We start from the raw sequence: 19,938 nt of genomic DNA, 5'->3' as shown, positions 1-19,938 counted from the left end.
ACAACTGTGCCAAAACTGCAACTCTGATAATGCGTCTATAACATCTGTTTCTGGACGTAAATTAAAAGGTCACTAAACCTCACGTGGCTTACATAAAAAAAGATTCCTGAAATAGATCTAACCTAGATATTCATTTCTAATGTTATCCTTCCTATTGCATAATGGGTTGCAATATTTCCTGCTGTAAAAGGAGGCGGTCTTTAGCTCAACCTGCAGCCTGTCCAATCAGAGAAGCTCTAGCTCAGGCTTGTACTTGGTGTTGTAGTGCTTGTTTACATCACATGACAAGAGGCTTCCTGTGCTGAAGCTTAATCCTCCAGACCCAGGGTACCCTTTTTCACCTGGAGCTCTCTGTACTAAATGTAAAGGTGTCCGTTAACGATCCTATTCCCCAAACTACTGACCGTTCTATCAGATTGTTGCGATTGATTCGAAACTATTGTTTGGGCCCACCAACAGAAGGAAAAATTATAAGCAGCCCAATCAGGCTAAAAGAACTGTTCCAAAACTCCATTGATCGGAACAATGAATGGCACCCGATCCGACCAATCGTACAGTCGATCGTTCGGGAGATTGTACCTTTAATGGTCACTTTAACACATTGTTGCACAGCTTATCAGATCTCTTTAAATAGCACTGCAACCCTATTTAAAGTAACTTTTCTCCCGGGAGATTTTTATTTATTTATTTATCTTATTCATGAAACAACTTTTCAATTGAAAAATTACTAAAAAGTAGGTAATATCTCATACTTATTTGGATCATATTCTTGCTTCCCGGGGCCTTAAACGTTATTCTGTTTATAAGTCGAGGAAACATTTTCTCTACTAGGGAGATGTTAATTGAATAAGGGATGCAAGTTTTCTTGAGGAGTGAAAGATTTGAAAATCCGGTAGCCAATTTAATGATATTTGCTCAAAATTTGACTCACATTTGCAATATGCAAATTGTTTTGTTAAATTCCATCTACAGGCATAGGTCTAATAATATCAACTAATTGCTTAGAAATCAGTCTAATCATTTGCTATTTTTTTTTGTACCAAATAAGACTTCGGCAGCTGAAAGTCCAGGCTTTGGAATGTTGGTTTCATGAACAGAAGTAAAGAAGTACAAGGACTTCGTGTCGGGCTGTATGAGGTGGAGATGCAGATCCGCTTTTCAGACGGCAAGGGTAATGGCACAGACTGAATTTATCTGAAAGGACAGCAGCCTATAGCACAGACGGTCTGTTGTAGAAGAAGTGGCAAATGTCTTGGAGTTCCTGACCGGTTATTTTACAAGTTTTTGTATTCAACATTAACTAATTCAAGAACCTTATTCAAAGCTAAAAACAAACTGAAAGAGTGCCTACACTGATCTACAAAAACATTTGTGCCTGGAATGGGGTTTAACATTCATAGGCCTATAAGCAATTTACTTTTTCTTCTGAGTTATCTCCTTGGAGATAATTTTCATATTCTCTTTAAAATAACTTTTAAGCATTTTACTGTTGAAAAAGTACCGGTACTTATTCTGAATATTTTCTTGCTTGCAACTAACATCTCTGCCTATATTCAGTTTTTTATGGAAAATATATATATTATATTTGTAAATTATTATTTTTAAATCTCTTTTATATAAGCCAACAATTATTTAAGGTTTATTGGTCTTTTAATTGTTATGTCTTCCTATTACTGGAAAGAACCCCTTCCTGTGGGTGCTGGGAATCCCGCTGGCCGAATACACAACACAGGGAATTGTTGTTGGGCGGGTGTGCAGAGTCATTTTTAAAAGCGTATTTGCAAAGGGACATAAAATGAGCACAAAGGCTGCCCACATATTATCCTGAAACAAATTTAAATACAATCCAAGTGGCTGCAATGTAACAGGAGAGCAACAGCCTCAGTATATAGCATAGATTCTTTATACTGTATAACAGACCGACCACAAAGGCCGAAACATATCAATACATCTGTTTTAAGTATATTAATATATTTTAGGGGCATTAATGTGCGTGTGAATTCTTTCCATTTGTAAAAACGTCAAGAAATAATTCAAATGAGTAAGAAAATGCATTTTAAAAAAATCAACACTTGTGCTAAAATAATAAAATTCAGGTAAAGACCATTAGCCCATGTTTTGTCCAGGTTTATAACACTATAGCGTAGTCCCACACAGCCTTTGGCACCCCGACCCCGCCCTTCATACAACACTTCTCTTGCCTTTTCATGTAACAGATTATTGTAAGCTTATATCCTTCTTTTAAAAATTTGATTTTCTTAAGGTAACTTTAACTGAATTTCGTTAAGTTTTGGAAAGAATATTGAAAGATTAAAAACATATTCTTTGTTGATTGTTTGATTTCCTGTCTTGGTCAAACATTTCCACTTAAAGATAACCCGAGATGGCAAATTAATAAAAAAACAAAACATACTACCTACTCCGGGGGCCTATCAGGATCAGGTAGAGTCGCTTACCGCCGTTCCTGCTTCTAATTGTCTCGTTGGGAGGATGGGGGGGGGGGGGGGGGGGGGCTAATGGCTGTGACCTCGATGGGGTTATGACACAGCAGTGTATGAGCTCTCTGCTTCTCATCAGAGAGCAGAGAGAGGCAGTGAAGGGGCAAGGAGAGTTGGGGACGGGACAGGATAGAGGCAGGGAAGGGGCGTTCCTAATTCCAGAGTGGGCGTTATATGCAGGAGTGACTCCTGCAAAGGAAGCCCTTCCCCCTATTCGGTTGCAGACAAACTATATCGATAGATGGGTAGGGCAGAAGGAGGACACGGTTGTGGAACAGGAAGCATGCCTCTGTACCCATGTGCCCCCCCCCCCCCCCCCCCCCCCAAATCCACCTCAGGTACACTTTAATTAGGATGGGAGAGGAAATCCTCCCAACATAAATATGGCAATAAAACCAGGAGACGGTTTTAACTCCTTCACATCCTATTCAAATTTTAAACTGGAGTTCCGTTTGAGTTCCAATTTTATTTCCAATGCTGACACAAAAAGGAACATAGTTAATGGTGGTAGGGAGAGGTTTCCTGGTACCCCTAGGCAGAAGCCTACTGAGCCTCATAATAAGTCTACATTCACCTGGTGCACTGAAAAATGTCACCGTTAAACAGGGAACAACCATTCTATGCTGCACCTTACTACAGAACATCTATCTCTATACATGACTAAAACACCTGAAATACTTTCAGCTGTCTCGATGGGATCTTCTTCCTCAGTGGTTAAAATGAAATGGTTCAATAATTTCAACGTTTGCAACTAAATGCCCACACTGCACTGTTTTCCTTTTGTAAATTGTTTTTCATTAACTTACATGACATAAAAAAAAGAAAAATATTTTTTCCTAAGATTGTCTAGTATTTTGTGGTCATAGACCAGGCAGAACATTATAGCTACAGTTTTTGAAACAAAACACTATTTTGCATTGCTCGTAAGACAGAAAATAGGAGTGCCTTCAGTTTAAAATAAAAAATAAAATAAAAACAACAATAAATAGTAATCTTTACATGAGTAGCAGGCTCATGATAAAACAAGTTTATAAGGATCCACTGAATCTCAGTCACATGTTTTTGTCTCCATGGGACTACTGCACGAGGGCACAAACCGTGGTGCCCACCAAATTCAGGCCATGGGTTCCTCTCCAAAATAAGAGAAGCCTTCAAATTCGCCCTGGTTGATTTGTTTGACTATGGCTTCGTCCACCAGTGTTAGAACAGGTTCTTCCCGCGTGAAGTCCTGGTCAAAGTTGTTGACGTCACGTTTGGTTTTCTACAAGGTAAAGAGAAGAAGATGTCACCAACTGAAATGAATAACTAGGGAAACCTGTATGGGTACAGGAGCGACTTAACAAAGAGAAGACAACATGTTCGTTTTACCTAAAAAAAACCCAAAAACACAAAAAACAGAAACTGAGGATTCCGATGTCTACTATGTCTTCTGTTTAGGAAAGCGAACTTCATGGAGTAGATACCTGGATGTGAATTACTAGTGTGTAAAGTACAACAGACCAATATTATGAAACAAGATTATTTAATATCCAAAACAAGAAATTCCACAAATAAAAATTTGGTTTAACCACTTCAGCCCACGGATTGTTTTCACCTTAAAGAGAACCAGAGATGAAGCACCCTCTTGTATTTTACCTTATAAATCAGTGGAGACATGACAGTAAACCCCTAATCTGCTCTTTCTTTCATTGTTCTCTGTTTAATCTGACTGTTATCACCTCTGATAAGAATCCCCGACTGAGCACTCAGTCTGGCTTTGCTACGGAAAGATTATAGCCGATTCTGTCTTCTCTGGTGTCTTTTCAAGCCCAAGCCTGCCTCCTTGTGGCTCTGCTATAATGACTCAGCTATAATTATTCCCTGCAAAGCCAGACTGAATGCTCAGTCCGGAATTCTTATCACAGCTGATGACACTTAGCAGTGAGGATGAAACAGAGAGCATGGTAAGTGTTTTCTCTAATATTCTTCCTGATATATATGGTAAAATACACAAGGGTGCTTCGTCTCTGGTTCCCTTTAAAGACGGAAGCGATATTGCCCTGTCAGCACTCCTCCCATTCATTCAACAATGCCTTTATTACTACTTATCCTACCTAAATGATCTATATCTTGTTCTTTTTTGCCACAAATTAGTCTTTTGGGGTTTGATACTTGTTTTCAGTAATTACTTGATTTTCTATACATTTTATAGGGAAATAAGAGGAAAATAAATGAAAAATACACCATTTCTCTAATTCCATCCCCTATAGTTTTAAAATAAACAATGCTACTATAGATAAAACACACACATTTTATTTGTCCATTTCTCCCAGCTATTACACCATTTCAATTATGTTAATAGTACAGTGCATGGCCACAGTAAATTATTTTTAAAAAAGGTGTATCTACCAATAATTACAAGTAATTAATTGCTAAAATAACAGTTATATACCTTCAGGGCGTACATATTAAAACCGTTCTGAGCCTATGGTATTATTTCAGTGCTACACAAATGTTTTGCTATTTCTTAACCTCCTTGCCGGTTATCCCGAACTTAGTTCGGGGTAACCTGCGCAGGAGGATTGCTCAGGCCCCGCTGGGCCGATTTGCATAATTTTTTTTTTTGTTACAAGCAGCTAGCACTTTGCTAGCTGCTTGTAACTTCCGATCACCGCCGCTCGCCGCCGATCCACCGCGCCGCTCCCCCCCGCCCCAGACCCCTGCGCTGCCTGGCCAATCAGTGCCAGGCAGCGTTGAGGGGCGGATCGGGATTCCCTATGACGTCCCGACGTCCATGACGTCATCCCGCCCCGTCGCCATGGCGACCGGGGAAGCCCTGCAGGAAATCCCGTTCTCAACGGGATTTCCTGCATACTCTGATCGCCGAAGGCGATTGGAGTGGGTGGGGGGATGCCGCCGCTTAGCGGCTATCATGTAGCGAGCCCTCAGCTCGCTACATGATTTAAAAAAAAAAACAAAACTAAAAAAAACCTCCTGCGCTGCCTCCTTGCCGGAGGAATTGAACCGGCAAGGAGGTTAAGTTATTAAAAGAGTCATCAACCAATATTAACTACCCCCGATCTGATTTTACGCCTGACAGTTGCGCTTCAAGTTGTTCTTGGCAATAAGTGATCCACGACAGCCATCCCCGAATCAGCGAAACCGCAGGCTGTCAGAGAGGATTTGTGACAGTGCAGAATCTTAGAAAGTGCCACTTCTTCCTTTTACAATGCAGAAATGACAGAACATCATATTATTATTGTTGTGTGTGTAGGAGACACACTTCCTCTTTTGGGCAGTAGCAGTTTCAGTTCCACAGGCTGACATCTTGTCCTGTCTCTACTGCCAACAATCCATCAGCAGAAGAGACAGCTAGACAGGCAAAAATGACATTCCTGGAAAAAAAAAAACAGCAGCAGCCGTGGCGTAACTACAATTCATGGGCCCGCCTGCAAAACTTTGATGCCCCCACCCCTGAATGGTCACACCCCTTCCCTTGCCTCCCCCGGGGGCCCTTCACAGCCTGGGGGCCCATCTCACAAGGGTCATACAACAAGTGTAGCCACAAACACACCTGATCTGCAGTATAGTCCCCTGTATGGGAGGAAGTGGAGGTTATTAGTTGGGCCCCCAAAGCTCTGGGCCCTCCTATGATCACAGGGGCTGCCCCCCTCTAGTTACACCCCTGAGTAGCAGGTATGAAGCTCTGTCTAAACGTTCCTAAGCTGCTGCTTCTTCCCATGGAGACACACTTTTATCCCTAAAAGATGTGGAGAAAAAAATCTGTGCCTCAAGACAGGGAGTCGCCGATTAATGATAGTCCACAGATACGAACCACTGACCCGCCACAACGTCGGGGACGACCTGTTATGTTCCCCTGTGTGGTCCACTGGGACCCCACAGGTCTCCTTCGCCACTCTGTGTAAAATCAATTAGCAGCAACACAGACTATCCTCGGTGGCGATCAGACCAAAAGGGGCACAGGAGGTAACGCACAGGGAAACACACAGGACAACACGGGGGAAGAAGGGGGGGGGGGGACACAGGACCACACCGGGGGACAGGAGGATGTCAGAGGAGAATAGAAGGGGACACACAGGATGGGGGGGGGGGCACAGGACCACACAGGGGGACAGGAGGAAGCCACAGGAGAACAGAAGGGGACACACAGAAGGATTCAGGGGGACACACAGGGCAACATGGGGGACACAGGACCACACAGGGGGACAGGATGACACCAAAGGGGAATAGAAGGGGACACACAGAAGGATTGAGAGGGACACACAAGACCACACAGGGGGACAGGAGGACGCCACAGGGGAACAGAAGGATTCAGGAGGACACAGGGACAGAAGGTAAAATAGGAAGACAATGATTGGGTGAGGACCTCTACAAGACGCTCCTGGAACATGGACACACCAGGTTTAGTGTATATTTCTCTTTCCTTGGTTTTTGCCCTCTAAACCTGGGTGTGTCTTATATTCCCGGAGCATCTTATATTCTGAAAAATACGGTAAATATGTCAGCCTCCATATCCCTCTCACTTCAAGTTCCCTTTAAGGCTGACTATACACATTCCTTCATAGGAAACACGCATGCGCTGATAATCCAAAGTTAGGCCGTAAGAACATTGCTAAGCGGCCCGTGTTGCTACCAGTGAAGGACGATAGCCAGATGGTGCTTCGCATTCCCAGATAAACAGTAGTTTCTGTAGGTATCCTGTGTGGAGCCTGATCCCGGAGCACATGCCACACAGCAGGCCCATCAATCCTCACCCGGGTAGACCCTCTCCTCCCTGTATTCTGTAGGTAGCCTGTGCAGGGAGGGGCGTAACTACACAGGTAAACTGAGAACCAGTGTTATTTATTTGGCTAATGCACACTTGAATGTGTTTTCCCCATGCAGATAGAAACATAAAGACATTTTCTCTATCAATTACATTAGCTACTATAATAAAACGTGCATGTTTTCACACATATAAACTCACATGTTGTACAGAAAATGCATACAGAAAATGGATAGACGAGTGTGCTCCCAGCTTCAGCTTATTACACTCACTCTGTCCATCTCTGATGGGGCAGAACTGGCTCTGCCGGCTTCTACAGCATCCCTATAGAACAGAGCAATTGGGGAGGGGTGGAGAGGCTGGGGGCGGGGCATTGTACACAAGAACCAGCTGCACACTGAATAAGGACTGTCTACAAAACTTTATCAGTGGCTGAGCAGATGCAGTCATTAGAACAATTGTGCGGAGAGCAGAAAGTTTCTCTCCATGCCCTTAGTTGTCAGTCTCTCAGGACAGGGAAAAGAAACCCTCCCCCCCTACCCGTGGGGCTTCCTGCAGCTTCTGGGCCCCCCTGCGGCCGCACCCCTTGCAGGGTCTATTGTTACGCCCCTGAGCCTGAATGAAGCCTGATCATGGATACCCATCCCTGGAGCACACGCCGTACAGCAGGCCCATCAATCATCACCCGTGTAAACACTCTCCTCCCTGTATTTACTTTTGCACCAGGAGGAATGTTTGCTCAGTTAGGGGAAGTGTGGGCAGACCTTCCGAGCGCAGATCCAGGCAAGTCTAATGAAGATGCAGCTAATAGAGCCGGCATGCCTAATGGCCATTTAGCTTGTTTGTTCAACTTTTACCTCTTTAGGAATGAAATATAAATATCACACAGGAGCACATTCCACACGCTGCCCAGCTTCCCTGCATCACATTACTGGGGAGAGGGCCGCCTCTGTCACATTCCACACGCTGCCCAGCTTCCCTGCATCACATGACTGGGGAGAGGGCCGCCTCCGTCACATTCCACACGCTGCCCAGCTTCCCTGCATCACATGACTGGGGAAAGGGCCGCCCCCGTCACATTCCACACTCTGCCCAGCTTCCCTGCATCACATGACTGGAGAGAGGGCCGGCTCTGTCACATTCCACACGCTGCCCAGCTTCCCTGCATCACATGACTGGAGAGAGGGCCGGCTCCGTCACATTCCACACTCTGCCCAGCTTCCCTGCATCACATGACTGGAGAGAGGGCCACCTCTGTCACATTCCACACGCTGCCCAGCTTCCCTGCATCACATGACTGGAGAGAGGGCCGCCTCTGTCACATTCCACACGCTGCCCAGCTTCCCTACATCACATGACTGGAGAGAGGGCCGCCTCTGTCACATTCCACACGCTGCCCAGCTTCCCTGCATCACATGACTGGAGAGAGGGCCACCTCTGTCACATTCCACACGCTGCCCAGCTTCCCTGCATCACATGACTGGAGAGAGGGCCGGCTCCGTCACATTCCACACGCTGCCCAGCTTCCCTGCATCACATGACTGGAGAGAGGGCCGGCTCCGTCACATTCCACACGCTGCCCAGCTTCCCTGCATCACATGACTGGGGAGAGGTCCGCCTCTGTCACATTCCACACGCTGCCCAGCTTCCCTGCATCACATGACGGGGGAGAGGGCCGCCTCTGTCACATTCCACACGCTGCCCAGCTTCCCTGCATCACATGACTGGGGAGAGGGCCGGCTCCGTCACATTCCACACGCTGCCCAGCTTCCCTGCATCACATGACTGGGGAGAGGGCCGCCCCCGTCACATTCCACACGCTGCCCAGCTTCCCTGCATCACATGACTGGAGAGAGGGCCGGCTCCGTCACATTCCACACGCTGCCCAGCTTCCCTGCATCACACGACTGGGGAGAGGGCCGGCTCCGTCACATTCCACACGCTGCCCAGCTTCCCTGCATCACACGACTGGGGAGAAGGCCGGCTCCGTCACATTCCACACTCTGCCCAGCTTCCCTGCATCACATGACTGGGGAGAGGGCCGGCTCCGTCACATTCCACACTCTGCCCAGCTTCCCTGCATCACATGACTGGAGAGAGGGCCGGCTCCGTCACAGGACCCCTCTGAGGGGCTTCATACAAACAAGACGATGCCAGGAGGGGAAAGCAAGACAGGCATTGCGCAATAATATTATTATGTATTTATATAGCACTGACATCTTCTGCAGCACATTACAGAGTACATAGTCATGTCACTGACTGTCCTCAGAGGAGCTCACAATCTAATCCTACCATAGTCATAGTGTAATGTCCTACCATATTATTATTATGTATTTATATAGCACTGACATCTTCTGCAGCACTGTACAGAGTACTTAGTCATGTCACTAACTGTCCTCAGAGGAGCTTACACTCTAATCCTACCATAGTCATAGTCTAATGTCCTACCATATTATTATTATGTATTTATATAGCACTGACATCTTCTGCAGCACTGTACAGAGTACTTAGTCATGTCACTAACTGTCCTCAGAGGAGCTCACAATCTAATCCTACCATAGTCACAGTGTAACGTACTGCCATTTTATTATGTATTTATACAGCACTGACATCTTCTGCAGCACATTACAGAGTACATAGTCATGTCACTGACTGTCCTCAGAGGAGCTCACAATATAATCCTACCATAGTCATAGTGTAATGTCCTACCATAATATTATTATGTATTTATATAGCACTGACATCTCCTGCAGCACATTACAGAGTACATAGTTATGTCACTGACTGTCCTCAGAGGAGCTCACACTCTACTCCTACCATAGTCATAGTGTAATGTCCTACCATATTATTATTATGTATTTATACAGCACTGACATCTTCTGCAGCACATTACAGAGTACATAGTCATGTCACTGACTGTCCTCAGAGGAGCTCACAATATAATCCTACCATAGTCATAGTGTAATGTCCTACCATAATATTATTATGTATTTATATAGCACTGACATCTCCTGGAGCACATTACAGAGTACATAGTCATGTCACTGACTGTCCTCAGAGGGGCTTATTATCTAATCCTACCATAGTCATAGTCTAATGTCCTATCATATTATTATTATTATTATTATGTATTTATATAGCACTGACATCTTCTGCAGCACTGTACAGAGTACATAGTCATGTCACTGACTGTCCTCAGAGGAGCTCACACTCTAATCCTACCATAGTCATAGTCTAATGTCCTACCATATTATTATTATGTATTTATATAGCACTGACCCCTTCTGCAGCACTGTACAGAGTACATAGACTGACTGTCTTCAGAGAAGCTAGCAATCTAATCCCTACCATAGTCATGTGTCCATTGTAGTCAAGGGCCAATTTGGGGGAAGCCAATTAACTTATCTGTATGTTTTTTGTAATGTGGGAGAAAATCAGAGTGCCCAAAGGAAACCCACCCAGACATGGAGAGAACATACAAAGTCCATGCAAACCAAGGACCCAGCGCTGCAAGGCAAGAGTGCTATCCACTACGCCACTATGCTGCCTCTAAACCAGCGGTCTTCACCACTGTACTGCTATGCACTCCTTCTGAAAGCCTGGACTCACCAAGTACCCTCTAGTATAGTAAAAATTATTTCAAGTACCCCTTGACACAGATATATTTATTGGTACAACACCACATGGTAATTGTTACAAAACAATTGACATGCATTTACTAGTTCATTTACCGTAATTAACTAAAATACGAATTTGGTGTTAATGTTTTTCATTCCCATTTGTGAGATGTTTGATTTTCTTAAACTCTAAATTTATGATGCCTAATCTGAGGACACTTGAAGTGAGAGGGATATGGTGGCTGCCATATGTATTTCCTGTTAAACAATGCCAGTTGCCTGGCAGCCCTGCTGATCCATTTGGCTGCCGTAGTGTCTTAAAGTGGATCCGGAACTTTTACTCATTGCATAATTGTGTTCCTTTCCTATAGTTTATAGGGCATTCCTCAAGCCAAATCATTTTTTGTTTTAATACCGGTAGTCCTCAGGTTACGGACGCCCGCTTTACGAACGGCCCGCCGATAGCTCCGCCCCGTCGATGACGTCACCGCGTGCGCCGGAATGCTGTGATTAAAATGTTTTTAAGTACTTTTACATTCATATAAAGACGTCATGTGTGTGTGGGGAGGTGAGCAGCTACATACTGCACACCTCCCGTGCCCTGGCGTCACCCTCTGCCTCTACAAAACACCTCCGTATCATTACAGAGATCCGCGTCCTCTGACGCAGGCCAGGAGGCGACCCGGCATACTACGCATGCGCAGCGCAGTACAGTATCCGGGGTCAGAGGACGCGGATCACTGTAATGATACGGAGGTGTTTTGTAGTGGCGGAGGGTGACGCCAGGGCACGGGAGGTGTGCGGTATGTAGCTGCTCACCTCCCCACACACACATGGCGTCTTTATATGAATGTAAAAGTACATTTTACACTGTCTCGAGTTAAGGACGGATTCAGATTAAGAACGAGCCTACAGTCCCTATCTTGTTCGTTAACCGAGGACTACCTGTACTCTTATTCCCTATAAACTAAATAAACCACGCCCACAGGTTTTCAGAGAGCCTTGGCAGTAGCAAGGGCTCATGGGAGCTCAGTCTGGGTAGGAGGAGGGGGAGGTATTACTAGCCAGAGATTTCAGAGGCAGAGGGGAGGAGGGAGGGTGAGGGGAGATTAGGTTTTTTTGCTCAATATACAGATAAGCTTGTCTGTGTGTAATGTATACAAACAACATGGCTGCTGTCATTGTATCACAGGAATAAATAATCATTTTCTATTGAAGCTGTTTGCAGCTAGATATGCTGTGTAAACTATCTAAACTTTAGATAAGATATATAGACAAGTTACTTGTTATAGTTAGTTTTACATCTCGGATCCGCTTTAATCACACACCTGAAACAAGCAAGCAGCTTATCCAATCAGATTTTTTGTCAGAAACATCAGATCTGCATGCTTGTTCAGGGTCTGTGGATAAATGTATCAGAGGATCAGTAAGACAGCCAGGGTATAGGCATGGTTTAAAAGGTAATAAATATGTCAGCCTCCATATCTCTCTTACTTCAGGAGTCATTTAAATGCATCAAGCCTGAGTAACCCCTGGACCCATCAGAAGTATCCCCTGGGGTACGGGTTTAACACATTGAGAACCTAAGCTCTAAACACCCGGAGAGATGAGCTATTGTCCAATCAGAAAACGTCATTATTGGCTACAGCTGACAAGCATTGCTCAGTGACGCTTCTACCTGCCAGCGATATCCAACACTGAGCTTAACTCGGAAACCCCCCAAAATTCTCAATAAAGCAGAAATACGGTATAAAATGAATGAACAATGGGACAATAAGCAGCGGGATCTATATGATGCTTCCTCAGATTAGTGCCTTAAAACAAACCTGAATTCAGAACTTCCTCTCTGCTCTAAGAGATAAGCAGCAGCATAATAACCTTTTAAAAAAAAACAATTTCTTTGTTACACCTGATACAAATCCTGCAATAAATCTGCAGTGTGTCTACTTCCTGCTTTCATGGAGGCAGACAGAGTTAACATCCTGTGTTTACAATTTATCTGCTCTGCCAAGGCAGAGGAGATTCCTGAGCTGACAGCTGAAAGGATCAAATTACACTGGTGATTAGTCACAGATGAGGGGGAATTAGACAGGCTGAACTCTCTAAATACATACAGGGTGCATTTCTCTATGTTTTCCTTCTGTTCTGTGCAAGAGTTCAGGTCCACTTTAAAGCAGGAGGATCAGCCATACTATGCCAGGGAAAAAAACACATATATAAGTAGATAAATACTTGATCTACTTACATAACATGTATTGTACTGTCCACGTTTTGATTTCAGTGAATTTTATATAGTAAATGAAGAGAATTCTGTTCCTGGTGGGAACCATGTCTTTTGCCCACAGTTTGAGGCTAAATCCTGATGTAATTTCTGACCTTAACTTTTTTTTCTTTTCTCCTCCAATCGCTGAGTCACCTCAGCCTTGCTTGTAAACACAAGTGAGCAGAGGATCATGGTTCAGCTAGGCAGCTAGGCAGGGAAATAAATGGAAGAGGAGGAATATATTATAGATAAAAAGAACCCCCAGCATGCAACTGTTTGGCACTGACTATTAAAGGGCCAGTGCTCCTTAAGTATGTGATATCTCCAAACCATAACAGCAGAAACAGTTTTGAATGCAGGATTAGCATCTTTATCACTTAATACACTCAGACCAGTTGCTGTTGAAATTTGATTTTTATGGTGACAATCCCACTTTGAAGCCATTATTCTAGAACTGGGCTCACATACATCCTATAAGGCATGTCATACGATTAGCACACCCTGATGGATGGATTGCCTTAATTGCAAGAATTTCCCAACTGGCTGAACAGAATGGGAGGCCTGAGGCAGGCACGGGGCTGCAGCAGTGTGAGGGAGACTGCCGCATACCTCAGGAGCCTCGCTGAGCCCGTGGAGACGGCCTGAGGGGGCAGCAGCCTCGCTATGGCAACGTTACATAACCTGTAAGAGGGATCCAGTCAAACCGGAAACCTGAATATGGGATCACATAAAGGGCTGTGGCCTTCAGGCTTCTGCTTATTCTGGTATTGCCTGTTTTCCCCTCTGCAGACGCTGCAATCCTGTGTGAGAAATTCCCACACTAATTAACACAGGCTCCCGAAAATCATGCCCATCACTGACCTGTGTGCCCCTCAGGTCAGGCTGCAGGGCATCATGGGAAAGGTATGTAAAACTCAAACCAAAGACTGATAAGCGGATTTCCTGCTGAGGCCCAGTATAGGTGCTTCCTGAAGACTGCTAGTGATCTCACCGCTCTGACACAAGTGTGGCGGCATCTCTGGTGACTTGTGGTGGGAGTGGCTGACACCACAGACAGCTTCAGCTGACCACTAGCGATCTCACCACTATGACACAAGTGTAGTGGCCTCTCTGGTGACTTGTCGTTGCAGTGGCTAACGGCAAGGACAGCTTAGTGATCTCACTGCTCTGACACAAGTGTGTTGGCGTCTCTGGTGACTTGTGGTGGGAGCGGATGACGCCACACACACCTTCAGCTGACCACTAGCGATCTCACTGCCATGACACCACAGACAGCTTTAGCTGACCACTAGCGATCTCACTGCTCTGACACAAGTGTGGCGGCGTCTCTGCTGACTTGTGATGGTAGTGGCTGGCACCACACACAGCTTCAGCTGACCACTAGCAATCTCAATGCTCTGACAAAGTGTGGCGGCGTCTCTGCTGACTTGTGGTGGGAGTGGCTGGCGCCACAGACAGCTTCAGCTGACCACTAGCGATCTCACCGCTCTGACACAAGTGTGGTGGCATCTCTGGTGACTTGTGGTGGGAGCGGGTGATGCCACAGACAGCCTCAGCTGACCACTAGTGGTCTCACTGCTATGAGAAGTGTGGCGGCATCTCTGGTGACTTGTGGTGGGAGCGGCTGATGCCACAGACAGCTTTAGCTGACCACTAGCAATCTCACTGCCATGACACAAGTGTGGCAGCATCTCTGGTGACTTGTGGTGGGAGTGGCGGGCACCACAGACAGCTTCAGCTGACCACTAGCGATCTCACCGCTCTGACACAAGTCTGGCGGCATCTGTGGTGACTTGTGATGGCAGCGGCTAATGCTACGGACAGCTTAGTGATCTCACCGCTCTGACACAAGTGTGGCGGCATCTCTGGTGACTTGTGGTGGGAGCGGATGACGCCACACACAGCTTCAGCTGACCACTAGCGATCTCACTGCCACGACATCACAGACAGCTTTAGCTGACCACTAGCGATCTCACTGCTCTGACAAGTGTGGCGGCGTCTCTGGTGACTAGTGGTGGGAGCGGATGACGCCACACACAGCTTCAGCTGACCACTAGCGATCTCACTGCCACGACATCACAGACAGCTTCAGCTGACCACTAGCGATCTCACTGCTCTGACAAGTGTGGCGGCGTCTCTGGTGACTAGTGGTGGAAGCGGCTGACGACAGATTAAAGTCCTCGATCTGGGGGGCTACTGCGCATGCGCGGCCCTGATCCTCTTCAATCATGAATGGTCAAAGCAATGTGTTTTGCAGGTGTGGCCCTGCTTCATCAGGCAAAAGGGATGAAGCCTACAGCAACAAGTGTCTATGACTCAGCCTAGCGCCTCTGTGGGAGGCGTAGGCACAGAGATGCTAGGCTGAGAGATAGACACTTGTTGCTGTAAGCTCCAGCCCCGATTGCCTGATGAAGCAGGGCCACACCTACGGAACACATTGCTTTGACCCTTTGGAGTGTATATATAAATACATTTGCTTGTTGATATTATATCAACCTGTTTTTGTGTCTGCTTGGAGGAGGTAAGTCCTCCCCCGCCTGTTTTTTTTTTAAAGTTTTAGGTACTTTTATCCTTTGGCGTCTCTGTTCATTTCCACAATGAACAGACATAAATATGGGAGCCGTCACTGAGGAGTTGAAGGCGTGTCTGTAACGGTTCTCTGTTATCCAGGCCATTCCATACCCGAAGGGAAAACAAGGCACTTTCAGCTGAATCTGCATTTTTTACACAACCAAAGTCACTTCACCTCCAACAAAGTTGCTTCATCAGTTCAAATTAGGTGAAAAAAACTCAAAGAAGCCCGCTGGTTACCGGCAAAACATTTCCAAGAACATAAAGGAATTGTCCAGGAGGAAAATCTTTCTTTTTCAGCATTTAAAGGTGAAAAATCAGCAGCTGCATCCAGAGAAAACATCAGGTATTTCCAAATAGACCCATTTTTGTGATCTAAACGTTACTGAGAGTTCTATGCACAGAGGGAGATGCTGCTTGTTTTGCAGTTGGAAAAAGCCATTTTTTCCCACAATGCAATAAGGTTCACATACAGGAAACTGTCAGGACCACGGTCATGACATCACACAGTGGGAAGGGGTTTCAATACAATATCAGCCATACAGATTCCCCTGATGATCTATTTGAGAAAAGGAATAGATTTCTCATGGGAAAGGGGGCATCAGCTACTGATTGGGATGTTCAATCCTTGGTTAAAGTTCCTCTTGTTGTTATAGTATAGACTTATACTATGTGCCTATGATGCTTGTAAACTACCTGCAGTGTGTATGATGATCCTTGTATGCTTCTAAACGTTGTCACTGCTTCTGAAGGGCTGCCACTACTCTGGTTGTAAAACGTGGTTCTGCACAACTTATCCTCCCCTTGCAGATTGTATCTGCTTTCTTCAGAAGCATGCAATTCTGTAGTACAGGTTAGCCGATAATTCCCCCTTCCCCAGTATTCTATTCACACAGCGTAATTCCAGTGATGAGACGAAGGTGGGGCTTCTGGCTAGGTTTGGGACAACCTATCACCACCACTGCCTTTGGGAGGGGGCGATGTTCACCAATTCTCTTTGCTGTCCATTGGAGCAGAGCCTAGCTGCTACATCCAATAACTTCCCCCAAACTCATACACCGATTGGCGGAGGTGTGGGAGGGGTTTGATGCGGGAGCAAGGAGGAGTGGAGATAGCGCTAGCTGGAGTCATGTGGGGCTGGCTAGATGGTGGAGTTCCATGACTCTTGTTGAAGACTCTTGAAACTTGGTATTGGAAGGGGTTTGGGAGGGTGGAGAGTACATAGCTTGGAAAGTATAGTTTAAAAAAAGAAAAAAAATCCAGGAAATGGCGCAGAGGCGTAGCTAGAAATGACTGCGCCCATAGCAAATATTTTTTATGCCCGCCTCCCTGCAATGATCCTCCGGGTGAAGGAGGGGGTGTCTGCTGGCAGGCTGGGTCTGTAGACCGCACTCAGCCAGGACAGGCTGGACATGTTGTGACTACGGGTCCCATAGCCGCCACTATGGCTGCTATGGTGATCCCTACGCCACTGGCTACGGAGCAGCTCCCCATAGTAAATGTAAACTGCCCCCCAAAAACCCACACCGCAAGTTCTCGTAGTTTGTCCTGTGTCCCTGGCAGCCGCATTGCATGCTGGGAGATGTAGTTCCCATTGATGTGATTACATCTCCCAGCATGCATTGCGGCAGACAGGGACACAGGAAGTCACCATGTGAATTTTAACCTGCGGAACAGGGACACAGAAGATGGAGGCTTCCATATGGACAGGTGGGGCTAATGGTCACTGAGTAATCTGCAGCTGGTGACTTCTGAAGGTTGATGGATTTGACGGGAGTGTACCGCAAGTCCCGAGTGTTATTCCATTCTAGTGCTCGCTGGTAGGAAGCCTCTCTGGGGTTCTCTTTATGAGAATCCAGGTCGTCTCCATGTGTAGAAATAGCTGAATAACAGAGAAGCGCACAGCTGGACTGAATTGAATAATCAGAACCACATCAAAGTGTAGCGCGCTGTTACCCGAAATAACGGCGTTGGGAGACGTGAATGACATGTCCACTTATTACAAACAAGCCCTGACGCTGCCCAGTGCTTCACTGGAGAACAATTCATAACATTTCTCTGGCTTCCTGGGAGCCACGGCTCATTGCTATGTGGGAATGTTTTATCCTTGGACTCCTGGGGCAGCTCTGGAGGGACAGTGTGACATACAGCTTTATAGTGCTGGAAATACAAAGCCACCGGCCACTGAGTGGTCATTATACAGCCACACAGGCTGTCCACTAACTTCAGGCCACACAGGCTGTCCACCAACTCCGGGGCCACACAGGCTGTCCACCAACTCCGGGGCCACACAGGCTGTCCACCAACTCCGGGGCCACACAGGCTGTCCACCAACTCCGGGGCCACACAGGCTGTCCACCAACTCCGGGGCCACACAGGCTGTCCACCAACTCCGGGGCCACACAGGCTGTCCACCAACTCCGGGGCCACACAGGCTGTCCACCAACTCCGGGGCCACACAGGCTGTCCACCAACTCCGGGGCCACAAAAGCTGTCCACCAACTCCGGGGCCACACAGGCTGTCCACCGACTCCGGGGCCACACAGGCTGTCCACTGACTCCGGGGCCACACAGGCTGTCCACTGACTCCGGGGCCACACAAGCTGTCCATTTACTCTAGGGCCACACAGGCTGTCCACCAACTCCGGGGCCACACAGGCTGTCCACCAACTCCGGGGCCACACAGGCTGTCCACGAACTCCGGGGCCACACAGGCTGTCCACCAACTCCGGGGCCACACAGGCTGTCCACCAACTCCGGGGCCACACAGGCTGTCCACCAACTCCGGGGCCACACAGGCTGTCCACCAACTCCGGGGCTACACAGGCTGTCCACCAACTCTGGGGCTACACAGGCTGTCCACCAACTCTGGGGCTACACAGGCTGTCCACCAACTCCGGGGCCACACAGGCTGTCCACCAACTCCGGAGCCACACAGACTGTCCACCAACTCTGGGGCTACACAGGCTGTCCACCAACTCCGGGGCCACACAGGCTGTCCAACTCCGGGGCCACACAGGCTGTCCACCAACTCCGGAGCCACACAGACTGTCCACCAACTCTGGGGCTACACAGGCTGTCCACCAACTGCGGGGCCACACAGGCTGTCCACCAACTCCGGGGCCACACAGGCTGTCCACCAACTCCGGGGCCACACAGGCTGTCCACCAACTGCGGGGCCACACAAGCTGTCCACCAACTCCGGGGCCACACAGGCTGTCCACCAACTCCGGAGCCACACAGACTGTCCACCAACTCCGGGGCCACACAGGCTGTCCACCAACTCTGGGGCTACACAGGCTGTCCACCAACTGCGGGGCCACACAGGCTGTCCACCAACTCCGGGGCCACACAGGCTGTCCACCAACTCCGGGGCCACACAGGCTGTCCACCAACTGCGGGGCCACACAGGCTGTCCACCAACTGCCAGCCAACATGTATTGAACAATACATGCCAACCTAGATGAACAGGAAAAAGATATTATACACACCTGGGGCTTCCTCCAGCCCCATACACATGGATTGCTCCCACGACGCCGTCCTCTGCTGCCTGCATCTATGAAAACCGGGACCCCACTCTGCCGTCAGTCGGAGCCAGTCTAGCGTAGAGGTGCGCTCTTTGCGTATCTCTGCAGCAGCCGCTGGAGAGATACGTAGAGGGCGCACTTCTACTGCGTAGCCCGGCTCCGATGATGTCAGTGACGGGACCCGGTTCTCGTAGCTGTGGGCAGCGGAGGACGGTGGCGTGGGATCGATCAGAGTGTATGGGGCTGGAGGAAGCCCCAGGTGTGTATAACATCTTTTTCAGGTCTCTGGTTCCCTTTAAAAGGAAATAAATATGGCATCCTCCATATCCCTTTCCCTTCAGGTTCCCTTTAAGAAAAACTCACTTTCAGTCATGGAATGTGCTGCGGATACATTTGTGCTGGAAGCTGTACAGTTTTATTTTTTTCAAATCCTATTGATGGCTGTATAAAACATGAAAGGTTCACCTAATAAAGATATCAACATGAAGAGTCTTGTACTGGGTGCCATGAGGCAGAGCTGGTGCCAAGGTACATAGGTGTGGAAGGAGGTTGCAGCCCTGTGTTCACTACAAACACTCACACTGACCTAGATAGCTGCGTTCAATCCCAGGCTTCCAGCACCGCTCATCCCAGCAAGGTAAAGTGGAGCTGAACTCTGCACAGGACAGAAGGAAAACAGAGAAATGCACCCTGTATG

At 47.2% G+C, this 19,938-nt stretch overlaps 1 protein-coding gene across 1 annotated transcript in view; it reads right to left on the bottom strand.

The window, feature by feature from the left end:
* Nucleotides 1-3,487: 3,487 nt before the first annotated feature.
* The window catches only part of PRKCE (protein kinase C epsilon), a 484,799-nt gene continuing 468,348 nt past the window's right edge, over nt 3,488-19,938 (bottom strand). Inside the window, 1 exon segment of the mRNA XM_068233034.1 lies at nt 3,488-3,759. Coding sequence (XP_068089135.1) covers nt 3,613-3,759 — 147 coding nt within the window. The 3' untranslated portion in view covers nt 3,488-3,612.

This window comes from Hyperolius riggenbachi, chromosome 4 (assembly GCF_040937935.1).
Source record: "Hyperolius riggenbachi isolate aHypRig1 chromosome 4, aHypRig1.pri, whole genome shotgun sequence".
Classification (NCBI taxonomy): domain Eukaryota; kingdom Metazoa; phylum Chordata; class Amphibia; order Anura; family Hyperoliidae; genus Hyperolius; species Hyperolius riggenbachi.
Note: the sequence above shows the minus strand (reverse complement) of the source record. Positions and strands in the feature narration are given on the sequence as shown.